Source organism: Nipponia nippon, unplaced genomic scaffold (assembly GCF_047370975.1).
Source record: "Nipponia nippon isolate SJK-2023a ecotype South Korea unplaced genomic scaffold, ASM4737097v1 scaffold_4, whole genome shotgun sequence".
Classification (NCBI taxonomy): domain Eukaryota; kingdom Metazoa; phylum Chordata; class Aves; order Pelecaniformes; family Threskiornithidae; genus Nipponia; species Nipponia nippon.
This window is the reverse complement of record NW_028262358.1, coordinates 2,318,028-2,332,681: the sequence shown is the minus strand read 5'-3', so window position 1 is coordinate 2,332,681 and position 14,654 is coordinate 2,318,028. Positions and strand designations below refer to the sequence as shown.

At 43.7% G+C, this 14,654-nt stretch overlaps 2 protein-coding genes across 8 annotated transcripts in view; both read left to right on the top strand.

The window, feature by feature from the left end:
- Window positions 1–14,654, top strand: part of PNPT1 (polyribonucleotide nucleotidyltransferase 1) — a 32,347-nt gene that overhangs the window by 16,998 nt on the left and 695 nt on the right. For 3 of the 5 annotated variants that reach the window (XM_087773878.1, XM_087773877.1, XM_087773879.1), the window contains exons 26-29: window positions 325–403; window positions 836–883; window positions 1,261–1,419; window positions 2,216–2,419. In XM_087773878.1, coding sequence (XP_087630004.1) covers window positions 325–403; window positions 836–883; window positions 1,261–1,416 — 283 coding nt within the window. In that variant the 3' untranslated portion in view covers window positions 1,417–1,419; window positions 2,216–2,419. Of the gene's footprint in view, window positions 1–324; window positions 404–835; window positions 884–1,260; window positions 1,420–2,215; window positions 2,420–6,928; window positions 7,044–7,188; window positions 7,369–14,654 lie in introns of those variants that run through there. The other 2 variants (XR_015708041.1, XR_015708042.1) reach the window with 2 other exon arrangements.
- PPP4R3B (protein phosphatase 4 regulatory subunit 3B) overlaps window positions 2,278–14,654 on the top strand; it is a 30,134-nt gene continuing 17,757 nt past the window's right edge. For 2 of the 3 annotated variants that reach the window (XM_087773875.1, XM_087773874.1), the window contains exons 1-2: window positions 7,592–7,868; window positions 8,998–9,053. In XM_087773875.1, coding sequence (XP_087630001.1) covers window positions 7,727–7,868; window positions 8,998–9,053 — 198 coding nt within the window. In that variant the 5' untranslated portion in view covers window positions 7,592–7,726. Of the gene's footprint in view, window positions 2,300–7,591; window positions 7,869–8,997; window positions 9,054–14,654 lie in introns of those variants that run through there. The other variant, XM_087773876.1, reaches the window with a different exon arrangement.

Below are 14,654 nucleotides of genomic sequence, written 5' to 3'. Positions count from 1 at the left end.
TTTTCATCTTTCTATCTGAGACAGATGGTAGGAATTTGCTTTTTACTTTTCTGCAAGACAAATATTGGATTGAAATTACATGCACTTTTTGAATGTACTTATTACTGAAATATACTGTCCTGAAATAAGTAATTTCCATCCACTTTCAAATAAGGAAAAATGACTGGACGTGTTATGGTTGGTATAAGATTTTTAAAAAGGGAGGAGTAAAATCTTGTTTATGAAAAGTTTACTAATGCTTGCTCTGAGGTCAATATGCAGAGTAAAATGCAAACAGATTTCTGTCAATGTATCTTGAAATAACCATGCTGTTTTCTGGGGCAGAGATTCTGGAGTGATGATAAAATTGTATCCAAACATGACACCAGTGTTACTTCATAATTCACAACTTGATCAAAGAAAGGTAATACATGCTTCAACAAGTATAAACTATAGAAGCTTATGTTTGTTTTTAATTGATTCTCACTAAACATAGTCTGCATTAGAACAACAGTGTGTTACAGCTAGAGTCCGTTTTCACATTAAAAGCTGTGTTAGATTAGCAGCACCTTTTTGTTTAACCTCTGCTTCCCCTGTAATTAAAGCTGCAAACGATCTAACTGTATGCCTGCTACAATCCTACTGTTTATGCTTTTATGCACATCACCAAGTTCTTTAGATCTGCAATAACCTTTTCTATGTAACATTTAGAAACCTGTTGTTCGTAAGGTAGTGTTGAGCCACTATGATTGTCTGAAGTGTAGCATAAAGAATCCCTAAAAGAAGGAACTTTTGTAAAGAACCTTAAAAATTAATCACACTGAAATATTTTTTTCTGAAAAACGCTGTGTTCTAGATTAAACATCCTAGTGCCCTGGGATTAGAAGTTGGACAAGAAATTCAGGTAATTTTTTTTTTTTAGTTTAAAATGCTAATAAACTGCTGTTCATATTTTAGAATTTGAGTGAATTTTTTATTTTGTGTTTATGAAGAAAATATTTTGCCATATCAGATTCCTTTTCTGTACTGGATAAAGGCCTGGTCATTTCAAATTAGATCTATTTAGTGTCATACTCTTGCTGTCTAGGCACCATGTTAATTTGACAGAGTAATATAGGCTAAACAGTGCCTATTGTTTATGGCTTTTCTAGCATCAAATAGGAGGGGGGAAAACCAACCAACCAAACAAAAAAAACCCCAAACCCCTCCACCTTTTAAGGAAAATGCTATTTCCAGCTCTTTAAGTTGGTCAGTGTTTAAAGTGGTTTGTTTTCTTAACAGGTTAAATACTTTGGACGTGATCCAACTGATGGTAGAATGAGGCTTTCACGTAAAATTCTACAGTCACCAGCCACAACTGTGCTTAAAACCCTAACCGACAAAAACAGTATTGTCCTGGGAGGTACCATTTCACAGTCATCTACTTCATCCCAGTGACAGGTAAGGCCACAGGAGCAACTTAAGATGACTCAGTACTGCGCTTTCTTTACAACTATTGTAAAGAATTTTATCAGTCTGGTTTTTATATCGTACAGTTAGCCTTCAGTGGTGTGCAAATACTGCTTGCCAGTTATGTTGCCACGTGTCGTAAGTTAGCAACTACCCTTTCACGTGCTGCACTTGTAAAGAGCTTGATATTGTCAAATTGGTTCAAATGCCCTGACAGTTTCGGGCATCCTAGACAGCCCACTTTCTCCAAAACAAACTTTATTTGTTAATCTACATCATCTCTGTAAGCATTCCCTCTTCCCTACCTTGCCACCGTTTTTTTTAAAGGAAAAAAAAAAGCAGGATAGGGGAAGAGAAGAAAAAATAAGCTGCTTTCTTGAAAGTTTTGTGTCAATTAGTGGAGACTTCTCAGTCAATCTCAGTCAATGAATGGAATGCCCAAAGCTCTTCCCTAGAACTACTTTCCCAGCATGTATTTGACTGTCAATAGACTTATGCCTGAACTTTTCCCAAAACTGTTGTGCACGTTTTTTTTTTTTCCTTGGGAAGCTGCTAGACCAGGAAGATGTCTGATTGTAAAATCAAGAGCAGTTACACAATGAGATTGGCAAATGGAAATGCAGTGCACCAAAGATAACTTACGGCAATCTGTGGCAATCTTCTAGGAATGATTCACAACACTAGAAGTGAATTAATATTCACTGAAGAAATTTTTTAAGAAATGTTTTTGAATGTTTCGTGCCTTGATACAATTAGTTGGTTATAGAGTATTTTCTATCTCTTTCAGGAGAAAAGGCGTGATAGCTTGTGGAAATACAAGCGACCTTTGCTAGAGTCTGTAGATGTCTTCGCAAGAATCTGCAGGTGGATGGTAGAGAATCATATTTTTAAAATAGACACTATTTATGTTTAAAGGTGATGTAGAACTTCAAAGTCTTCAAATTGGTTAAAAACTCTTTAAAAATAAAAACGGAAACAACCAATGCTCTTATCTCATGTAGCAAGGGTGAGATGAGAATCTAAGAACATGGAGTTGTATAGACTGAAGAGCAGATTACATTTCAGTGCTTAAGATTCTTCTCGCTATCATCTCAAAATAAAAATGTAAAGATGAGGAGCAGGTATTTAACAGTTATTTCCTGGGAGAAGGAATTATCCTGTATGCTTGGTTGAGAGGCACACTTGGCCAAAGTTTTACTGGCTTTTCAGTGTACAAGATGGAAATGTTGAGCAAAACATAGACTTAGAAGTATCACCTTTAACATGATTGACACTGTTTCACATAAATACATCAATAACTCTCATAGGGTTCAGACTGGCTAAAATACCTGAGCAGAAGGGGCACAAAACAAGGAACCTGGCTGAAACATCATTGTTTGTTATCTGGGTTTGTTAACACTGAATTTTAAAATACATAATTAAAACATTAAGATTAAAATAATTCTTTTGGAGTAAACAATCGATGCGATTAATCTTCCCCCTAAAACATCCTCATTAAGAGTGTCAGAATTCCTCTACTGATTGTTCCATCAGGGGGTTCACTGGTCTCTTTTCGACTTCAAAACGTTTCCCAGGGGCTCACAAGAACTACTGGTTTTTCTGCTGTGAGGTACAGACTTGGAAAATCAGAGGTGTCCCTTCTGATGTTCACCAATTTGTGTGTAGACCTAAAAAGAGCTTCCCACCTGATGGCAAGGGGGCTCTGAACTTCCTGAAAGAAAAAGCACTGGGGAGAGGAGGAATTTGAATGTACAGTAAAAATTGCTTTTTTTTTTTCTATTCTAAGTTAAAATATTAAAGAAAGAAAGAAATGACTGGCCCACTTCCTTGTAGTTGTCTGTCTGTCTTTCATCACGTAAGATTGAAAAAGGTTTCCTTAGCAAGCTTTTCCTCTTCTTTGAGGACTGTATTCTGTTATTTCTTAGTAAGAATTCTAATGTCCTTGCTTACTATGATTTAACTTGATTGACTGATATCTGGTTTGTTACATATCCTGGATAGTGTTAATGAAATAAGGTAGGCAAATGTTAAAGTCCCCAAACAGAAGCGCAAATGTCTACATTTCTCATAACTGTTGTCAGAAATTGACCTCCTCAATCTAAGTGGTTTTCCAAGGTTGAGCTTCTCTTACTGTAGAATAATTTCTGTAAGGCTACTTTTTGAAGTAGAACAGATGGATGCTCTAGTTACTAAAATACTATGTAAAATACTAACTTTAGAAGTTGTTGTGGGGGGTTTTGGGGTGGTTTTTTTTTTTAGTTAGCACGTTACCAGTAGGATGCTTGCATTTGAATCTATGAGAATCGATGATTTAGGAGCCAAAAGAATACCATTCTTTCCTGTAAAGGTATTTTCTTGCCTGCAGTAACAGGAGTATTAATGATTTGTGTGATAGGTGGTGGTCTCAGTAAATCAACTGTTGGAGTGCTGGGGGATTTTCTGTTTGTTAGGTGATAGAATAGGGAAAAGACTTTTATGTTCCCGTGGCAGAACCTGTACGGTCAGCCTGGCTTTCTGCACTTGTAACAAGTTTTAGGCCCTATGGGAAGGGGCGGGAAAAAAATACGCTTGGGAACTGTCTGGGAGGAGCACAAACCAGCCGCTCTTACCTGAGGAGAGAAGCTCGATGGGAGCCAAGAATTGAGTAAGCGTGTGCTAGTCTGAACCTTCCTGGAGGGGAAGGCAGGCTGGCTTCAGACATCCCGGGTTCACCCGAGAGCCCTCAGTAGCGGCAGGTTCGACTGTGGCGGGAGATACTTGACTCTCGGGTGGTATCAGCTATGATCAGAGAGCAGGTAGGTTAATACCGCTTGGGAGAGCGAGCTCAGCCCTGTTGCAGCAGCAGTTTTGTTTGAAATAGTGATTTTTGTCTTTACTGCCCTGGATAATTAGCTTCTGTAACGACCCATCGTAAATGGAGCCATTGAAAGGAATTGCTTTGGAAAGTGAAGCTGGGTGGTTGCAGCATTACACCGGGTCAAGAGGGCCAGAAATGTGTTTATTTGACAAGGCTGAAATTTTCACACAGCCGCACAGCGTCAGGAGCTGGGGTATCTTTAAACGCCAGCAATAAATATTACAAGTACTAGAATAAAAGCATAAGAGCTGGCCTAATTGTACTTGTGGGATTACATGCTAGAGGGAATGACACAGTCTCTTAATTTCACTCCAAGAAATTTTAAGCGATTTAGGAAGGAGTTGTGTGTCTTGCTTCTGAAAATAACAAAAAAATTAGAGCTCCCTGCTGTTCCATGGTGTGACACTTGATGACTTGCTCTGTCTGCAGCCTACCCTAACAAAATTCTTTGATGAAGAACAGAGAACTGTATCTAACAGCTATAGCTTGCTGCTTTGTGATAATGGGGAGGGATGAGCTACTGGCAGGTGCAATGCCACGATGAAAAAGCACTGCTTTGCTTTCTGTGAATCTTACGATGTAGAGATTCAGATGTGTTGCTTTCCTGGTCTTGTGTTTACCTTGGTTTTAAATCAGATATGCAAGAACTGTTGGGGCAAGTCTCGTGTATCGTCTTCAGGCAAAGCCCCCCAGAATTGACTTCCTTTTTATTGGTAGCAATGACAAGATCACGCTGCAGTTTCTAATACCCCAGGCTGCGGAGTCCTGGATGCCATTCTGTGTGAAAAGGAGCCCCGTGTCTGAGGGAATGCAGTCCGGGTGTGTTCTGGAGTGGCGTTTTTCCACAGAGGTCGTTGATTTCATGCCTGGAGAGGTCACTGATTTATTTCACAGCTTAAGCAGAGAAATAGTTTTTCATGCCAATTTTGGCTCGTGTATCTCCTACTCCTTCTGTAGCTGTTCACCATGATAGGTAAGAATTTGCTCCAGAGTATTCTGCTGTGGTTTTGTGCTATTCTGCATATCTGGAGAAATGCTGCATTTAATCTTGAGTAGGAGAGGTCATACTTAGTTTTACGCACTTGATGTGAAGACCGAAAGAGCATGTGTAGAAGTCTTGCAGAGGGGAGAGGGTTTGTGAGTGGCAGATGTCTCGAAGCAGCAGTATGCTGTGGCCATTGGGTTTTGTGTTTCTTTTTCTGTGTTTTCTTTTTACTGAGCTTTCACTGAGGCAGAAGTGTGCCCGATGTGTAAAATCTTGAGGGAATCAGGCCATGTAACGTGGAACAGGCCACCGACATGTAGCAGGGAAGGCTTGTGTGGAACCCAACTGTAAACTGTGCCTCTCAAACCATGGTTGGTGAAACCACTAACGTAACGTGGGCCTTTGTACAGTTACTGACTGACTTATCCATAAGGATATGATGCACGTATCCTAAAGTGTGTTCCTATACTGTATACAGCTAAAGATAAGTGTGTATGATAGTTCTCAGAGGTGTACCTTACAGTTGCCATCTTCTGGAAAGAAAACTGATGATTGTGTGTCTTCAGTGTCCCCTGTTAAAGATGAAAATAAGGGCTTGACTGGGCTTGAACCCTAGTTCCACAGAACCCCATTAAGGGTGCTTCTCTTAACGTTTTTTAGAGGTGGGTTGTTTTGCAGATGTTCAATGAGCAGCATGAGGCTGCCTCTTAAGGAACATAAAAAAGACTTTTCAGCTACACCAATGCAGCTGATTGATTGAAAACTGCACCAAGCAATGATCAGTGGCTGTCACATAGTGTGCTGAATCTTAAGGAGGTCTGTTACAAAGGTGGTCAGAGCAAAACCTGAGACTTAAATGTTACGTAGATGTAAATTTTCTGAATCTGCCTAGAGAATGTTTTTCTAACATATGGAAAAGTTGCACATAGTTACTTATAGTGGTGTATTCTGTAGTAAACTTTTTCTTTCCCTTCATCTGGAACAAGATTGAACTTAAGACGATGGAAATGCCAGTCTTGTAAGTAAGAGCTGTACCGGTGTAACTTCTTTTGCCATTAGGCAAGAGCTAGAAAAGCCTTGCTTTGTCTGGGAATGAGACACACCCTGGCCTGGGGAGCACCTGCCCTCCCATCTCCCTTGCCCCTCCTAGCCTGAAAGATTTTGTTCTGAGACACTTTCAAGCTTCCCCTCCTCCCCAAAGTCCCCGCTGTTTCACACAGCTTGACTTCTTGCACGCTTTTGTGTCCTTTTCCCCTATGCCCAAGCAAAAGCTGAAATGTAATTATTTTTTTACTATTATTCTTAGTACAGAGGAAATGTGTAGCTGGTTTTCGGTATGGAAAATAAAGATTTACAGGCTCTACAGTGCCTGGTAAGTGGCCTGTCTTACATTGCACAGTGTTTGTAAGGACGAATTAAGCATGTTTCTCTCATTGAGACGCTTCACGGAACAGCTTCAACTTTAGTTTAGCGTTTGAGCCTTCCGTACAGCCATACAAAGCACGGGAACGTGCAACAAAATGCGTATTATGGTGTAGGCGTTCCTGCGTGCCCTGCTGCGGTAAAGGGTTAGAGTGGCGAAAGGTGATGCCACAGAATAACCTTGCTGCTATTTTGTGATGTGAGAGAAACCTTCTCTTCCAAAACTTCAACTCTAGGCCCTGTGTGTGCTGCAGGCTGTGTTATTAGGACGCGGGCTGGTCCTAAAGCTTACCCTGGTGTGGATGTGGATCTTGTCCATCATTTTTGTGTCATGGCGGTGGCCATAGGCAGGTACGTAGTCCTTTCCACCTGTGTGAAGGGAGATGCTTTTAGGATAGAATAGTAAGAAGAAAATAGGGGTTTTAAGGTGTTTGGGGTGTGGGGTTTTTGGTTTTTTTTTTTTTTTAATGGGTGAAATTGTTCGCATGTCGACCAGAAGCTGTAGGCATGATGGGGCTGAGAAATGCAAACCCGCGGACAAACACGCATGTGACTACCCGGCTCCCGCCTTCCCCGTTCCTGTCAGAGAACCGCCCGGGAGCGTCAGGGGCCGCGGGCGGGCCCTGCCCTTCCCCGTCCCGCCCCGCCCCGTCCCGTCCCGCCCGCGGCCGCCGTCCCCTCGGCGGCGCGGCGGCAGCTGCCGGCCGCCGTAGCCCCTGCGAGGGGAGCCCGTGGCCGGGCTGGGAGGAAGAGAAAGGCGGCGAGAGTCGGGTTACAAGATGGCGGCGGCGCTGCGGTAGCTGCTGAGGCGGCGGAGCGGCGCCAGCGAGGGCCCGAGCCGGGGCGCGGCGTCGCTCTCTCGCCGTCGGGGAGCCATGAAAAGCGGCGCGTTAAAGGCCCCGCGGTGCCCCTGAGCGGCCCGGCGGCCCCGCTTCCTCCCTCCACCCGCCCTCGGTCCATCGCCCCCCCGGAGGCGGAGCGGGCCCGGGCCTGGGCCAGGGGCCGGCGCGGAGGCCCGAGGCCGGGCCTGCACCATGTCGGACACCCGTCGGCGGGTGAAGGTCTACACCCTCAACGAGGATCGGCAATGGGACGACAGGGGCACCGGGCACGTCTCCTCCACCTACGTGGAGCGGCTCAAGGGGATGTCGCTGCTGGTGCGCGCCGAGTCGGACGGTGAGAGCGTGGCCGGGGCTGCGCGGAGGCCTAGGCCGCCCGCCGCCGCCCGGGCCCGGGCCTCCTCCCCTCTCTCCCCGCCGCCCGGCTCCGGCGCCCCCGGCTGCCTCGCTCGCCGGCGCTGACACCCGCCGCCGCCGGGCTGGCTGCCGGTGGCCTCGCTCCCCGCGTTTGCCAGGGCAGACCCGGAGGAGTGTTATTTTTTTTTTCCCCTTTCTTTCCTTTGGCTTGCGGCTCCGCTCAAAGTTTCCTGCCCCCGCTGAGCCGCAGCAGCGTTCACCGCCGTGGCCCTGGAGTTTCCCCCTGCCAGCTACCCTAGCCGGTTGCATCTCCTTTGGCTGAATAGAGATGAAGTTGTTACGAGTGACGACATCTTGTTCGCTTTCAGAATAATTTTGCTCGCTTTGGAAGTGCTCTTCTCCTCCTCTTCTTGCTGCTATAAAAAGTTGCTTGTTTGCTTGTTTGTTTTCCCCTAAAATTCACTGATTGTATGCGAGTTGTCTGGTGTTCCTCATGTTTTATTGTGCTTTAAACTCACCTAAGGGTCTCCTTTGGAGGGGGGAGGGTACACGCTTGCCACTTTGTCAGCCGACAGGTGCTAATGTGCTAAATAAACCACCTAAGACTGGTATAAATTACCCTGGAGCTGTTGCCAGGATACATACACTACTTACATACACAAGATAAAGTCCCTGGGTTTATAGTATCTAGATGATTCACTTCTGAAGGACAGTTGAAGGAAATAAAAGCAAATGGCCCACGTGGCTTCTGTGGGCAAAAACATTTTTATGCCGGGCAGCACGTTACCTGGTGCACATCTGTATAGGTTTGCTAAACGGCCTTTAAACAAGCTAGCTGTCACACCAGGTTTCAGGAGAAAAAACAGTGCTACAGAGAATTTCGGTCTAAATTAGAAGAGAAAAATACACTTTATAAATATTTGTGTTGAATTTTGTCTTACCTGGTTTATTTTAAGGAATTATGTTTAAAGGGGATGGTTCTCCTGGACTTTCTGGAAGATACGGATTAAGTTGAGCAGATGTTGGCTGGCACATGGGCAGTGGTTGTCAGATGCGCGGAGGTGTTTATTTTGTTAAACTCAGTAACTATCTCTTCATACCTTTTTCAGGTTCGCTGCTGTTAGAATCGAAGATAAATCCAAATACTGCATATCAAAAACAGCAGGCAAGTATTACTGCTAGGCTTTATTTTTTGTGATGACTGATGCTGAGGAATTGTTTTGTGCTGAAACTAATTGCGTTTTTCAGAAAAAAGGCAAAGCGGCATGATATGCGCTTGTTGATGGTGTTTTTCATAGAGGTGAAAAACTGACTTAGAAGCCTGTAGGTGCTATAATACTTCGCATTCTAGAAATTAAAATGTTGGTCTCCTAAAAAACCCTTTTGGACTTCAGACTTTGAAGAGAATACATGCAATTTGAATAAATATTGAACTCATTACAGGAAAAATAGTGAGAAACATATATGTGTAACTTCTATCTCCTGTCTTAGGCTGTATGAAATAATTGCCAAATTAGGAAGGCAAAACATTGGCCAGCTCTGTTACAGTGTATTTACTTTTTGAGATCTTTTTCTGGAAATAAGACGGAGGAATTTGTCTTTGTGGGGCTTCTTTTATTGTTGCTGTTTAGTTTTTGTTTTAAGCCTTGGAAACTTCTGCTCACCTAAGTGACGTGAGACTTACTGGCACGGTTGCCTTTCCTGGGGGTAAGCCTTCTGCAAAACAAAGAAGTAAAACAGTTGGGAGCTATGTCAATAGGTCAGTTTTGTTTAATCCACTAAAAAAATTAGCTTCCTAAATCTCCATTGCTTTTATCGTTTTTGTTTCATTTTCCTTTTTCTGCATTAATTTTTGGTGTCTGCCTGCGTTGTTCTCATGGTTATTTCTGGGCTTTCTTCTGCCAGTTCCTTTGTTCTACAGTAGGTAGAACAAGTTCCTTTTGTTCAGTGTTTTATACTGCTCTTCACCTTTATGATATCTAGAAGTGTTTCAGCACTAGAAAACAGTAATTTTATTCTTACTAAATCATGAAGAGACAAATCTTTAAGGATTTTGTTTGTTTTGACCGCGCCCCCCCCCCCCCCCCCCCCAGTGGAAAGGCGACAAGTTATGTTATGAGGATTTGAGGAAAGAGACTTTGTTAGCTCTTGAGTACGGGTTGGCTGACGTTAGCTTAGGAGCGAGTCAGAGCTCGGGCCTAGCTTTTCAGAAGGCTCTGTTTTCTGTGGTTTCCACTTTTCACTCGTTCGATATTGGTGGTTTTAGTCAGGTGGATGACAGTCGCAGGCTTTCCTTGGGCGGGCCATGCTGAGGGAGGAGAACTGTCTGTTTGGAGCTCTGCAGGGTTCGGAGAGTCAAGAGCCTTGAACTGCTTCCTGTTTAGTAGAGGAAACTAAGACGTAATGAAATACGAATGCAGATTATGTTGCTGTGAAGTTCTAAATTGCTTCCTTTTGCAGCCTGTTTTCTGAAACTTCATGCAACTGATTATTTGAAAGCCTTCTTTACTTAATCGGTAGCAAAATTTCCAGTGACTTAAGTAGCTTTTGTTGTCATTTTTCTCTGGAAGTCTTTGTAGGTTGTAGTTTTGAAAAACTCGGGCTGAGGTTTATTTTGGTTGGCTTTTATTACTGATTCTGATGCTTTTGTGTCCTCGTGGCTGAAAGCGTCTGCTTCGCTGTTCACTCTTTTGAAGAAGTTTTGTTTTGGGGTTGTTTTTTGTTTTTGTGAAGAGGAATAACGATTGATGATTTCCAGAGACAGGTTCTAGGTTTGTCTAACCTCTGAAATCATACAGCTTTTAGTTGACAGAGCTTTGGCCTCAAGTTCTACGTGCTTCCTTCTGAGTAGCAAAAAGCAGACCTTAATGCTTAAAGCAGACCATTCCCATGCTCCTCAGTTTGTGAGGTTTCAGTCACACCTCTAAAAGACCGTAGTATTCAAACCTGGGTGTCTCAGGAACAGATCCTTTTTAAAATTGTGGAAAGATTTAGGCAAAATGTTTCGGTTAACCCAAGATGGAGAGAGGTGGTCTTCCCTCGGTGTCCTTACTTGAACGTGGAAGTCTGGTACCTCGGTAGCCTGAAGACTCGGAGGCTGTACTGCTCTGCCGGGTGCAGATGGTTGCAGGTGGATGGCAGTGTGGAAGAGAGCGCTCTTTTCCACTTGCCAGAGTTGAACTGCAGATTTTCATTAAGGTGTTGATCGTCTTGGGTTTGGGGAAAGCCGCAAGATGGTGCAGCTTGATGGCAAGGATGCAGGCCCTGCCTACACATCTGTCTTCATAGAAATTACTTGAATGGACTTACAGGATAGCGGTCACTTAAATTGTGACTTGCATACCATCGTTCTGCAGAAAACAAACCCACCCTGATTTTTAGTTGCTTTGCATCCATCTGTAATTCCCAATGTTACGCTGTTTGTGCTAAATAGTACTATAACTATTGACTAACCGTAAACAGGGCAGGCCTGTTATCTGCCTTCGTGAATCGTGTTTGTGGTCACTAGCTTTCGTGCAGAATTCAATTCGGTCGAGGCGTTAGGCATGCTGTAATCACGATCATCTTCTCAAGAGAAATGGGACTTGGATTGGACATAGGTGCCAGGCTGCTAAGCATGCACATAAAAGAATTTCCGATTCCACGTGTGCAAAGAACATGAGAGCCTGAAGAGCTCTAGATCCCCCTGGATTTTGGGGCATAGGCTTTGAGAGTTACTTACCTCCCGTGGACGCCCCATATTGGCCAAGGGGCAGGGTCAGATCTGCTCTGTGGAGGCTCCAGCAGGAGCGGTTTAAAAAGTTGTTACCACACCCGTTTGTTGTTCCACCCTCTGCTGGAGGTTACTGTTCCCTGGCAAAACTGGCAGGAGAGCGTGTCTTCAATGAGAAATCAGATGGATCCCTTCATGTGCTTTGTTCCTCCAGCTCACTTACGAGGGTGGTAATTTCCAGTTGCACGGCTGTAAGACTTTAAACTGCTACAGGAACCCTTACTGCGAACGCTGCCTTCTGATGTTAACTCCCCTTTAGGTGCACTTTATCCATTTTCAGATCTGGGATGAAGAATGTGCGCAAATACTGTCTTTTGCACAGAGTTGCCATTGCTCATGTGACAACAGAGCAATTTGCTTGAGGCAAAATCAGAGTTACTCGAGGCCAGGATTGAACACGTTTGCAGGGGTGCTGTTAAAGCCAGCCTGAGAGTTGCCAGGGGGCTGCTTCGGTCCTCTTTCATGCCAGTACGAGTATTCATGTTACTGCGTGACAGGTTAGGTGTAGGAACTGATTCAGTTGAAATACCTCTTTTTGCTGGATTAATTTTTATCGAGATGCGTTCCCCCACCTGGTTCACTGTACAGCACGCTTGTGTTGAGGGGCCAGTGCAGGAGCATGGAGAGGCGGAGCAGCAGACGTGGTGCAAACCAGTACCAGCGCTGAAGAGGGGTTTCGACTACTCTCTTAGTTTAAATTGTTGTTCTGAATTGATCTCTTCTTTTGTTTGTCTTTATATTGTGTTCGAGTGAATTAAGGAACGTTGCTGTTGCTCGTCGACGGAGCAGCGTTGCGGGTGGGACGGGTAGTCCCTCGCAGCAGCTAGGCCTGGAAGATGTCGGTCTGTGGTCTTCTGGGTTGTCCTAGGTCGTGTAGGGAGCGTATGCCAGATGAGTAGATTTTATGTTGGTATCGGACAATTATTTTCTGATGAAACTATCTTTTAGTCTTTCAGAAATATTTTTGGAGAAACTTACATAACTTGTGCTTTGTGTGGGCAGTACAGATTGAAATGAGTACCATTCAGTAACTCGAGAGTTCTCACCGAATTTTTGAGTGCAGTCTCTATGGATGCATGCAGTCATTTAAGTTGCTGCACTATATCTCTTGTTGGAAGCATTCTCAGCTATGAATAGGGCCTCTTCATGTACGTGTCCCTCTTTGTTCATTGAGGCACCTCTGAGTCTCAGCTCACCTCGAAGTGCATTGAGTCTGAGCGTCAGGGCGTCAGTAAGGTTGCAGAACATAGGTTTTGAGTTCTGTAACAGCCATAAAATAATACTTAAGAACTCTTATTTTTTTTTTTTTATTAATCTCTAAAAGAGAACTGGATCAGGGAGCTGATCAGACTTTTCAGTGCCTACAGTTGACAATTATTATTTTTCCCTCGAAGGCCAGTTCAACTGCTCCCTCTAAAATGGCACGCTGTAAACATAGAGATTCAGCTGTCCGGGAGCCGGAGATGAGGGTGGACAGCTGTACGCAAAAACTGGCTCCGCTGTATGAAGCTGCACCATTTGCGCACGTGAATCAGAGCTGGAAAGCGGGGAGACTACCTAGTAATATTTGTGACTGCAGGACAAAAGTGCAAGTGTAATGTAGGGCACTGTAGCATAAACAAACAACTCTCACAAACAACACTAAAACTATAGTGCAATGAACTCAGTTCTTCCCAGAACGGGAAAACTTTGTTTCTTTAAAGGAATATGTAAAAATGAGAAAGGGGGAAAAAAAAATTGAGCTTGCGCGAATGCTGCTGTTCTTAGTGTGGCCTGTGATTATGTTCTGGGAGAAGGAAGCTGATCTGTTGGTAGGCGTTTGTCAACAGTGTTGCTGTAAGACAAAGGTGTTATGCTAAAGGTTTTTCTTGAAAAGGAAATAAAGCAAAGACAAAACCCTCAAAACACGCAACTACATATGGATATCGAGAGATTAAGATTACTGTAGAAATGAACTGAAGAATTAATGCCATATCAGCGACGCTGATTTTCATTCATGTTGCAGAGCGGTAATTGTAGCAGCTGGTAAGTTGTTTGTTGAAACAGACGTGTGTTTTTCAGATAGCTGTGCTGATGGAAGAGTTTACCTACTGTCCCACGCCAGCTGCTTGTCAGCAGTCCTGTCCCAAACGTTAGTCCCCTCACATCTGCCCGTGGAAATACTTAGGAGCGCTCCGTGACCTGTGTAAGCCCAGATAACTGCCTTAACAAAGGTCTGTTTAAGCCATCTAAACTGACATGGTTTTGATGGAAAACGATTCAGGAGTGCTGTCTGACATTAGGTTCAGGAGTGGTGATGATCACTTGGTATTAATTGTTTTTGTCCCTCTGTCTTTGGCGGATACATGAAGGATGGTGACCGGATAGTTGTACGATACCATGTCATGGATCAGCCTTTTAGCATAGCGAGCACCTTACAGGTAGTAATTAATCAGCTCCGTCGTTGTTTCCTGTCATTTGGCGCACAAAGGGAACTGAGAACTACTCTTGGGGTAAAGATGTGAGGGGACAGTGCCAGTGTCTGTTTCCCGTTGCCCCTGAAGTTTCCTACGGTACATCAGGTGTCTGTATGCCGGTCAGGTATTTGTTCGAGTTTGGTTGCTAAGCTTACAGATATCACTTGGAATGTTTTGTTTACAATAAAAGTGATGCATAAGGTAAAGATTCCAAGCCTTGATAAGTTGTGTGATGAATGTTGACCTTTGTAAATGTGGGAAGTAAATTACTGTATTGGACTATTAAGCAAGGGCTTGCTGGTGTTAAAAAAAAAAAAAAAAAAAAGGTGTGGTAGCAGTTCGGGAAGTCAACAAACTTGGCAGAATGTTGAACCATTTTGCTGGAGCTCATCAAATGTACTGCAGAGTTGGCAGAGAGCCATTCAGTTTGAAGATTTTAACGTGAAGATGAGTTTACTGTAGGATGCTGAACTATATATTTGAGTGTTGAAGCAGAGGCTTACATTCCTTACGGTACAGCAGCCAGTGTCCTAATAAA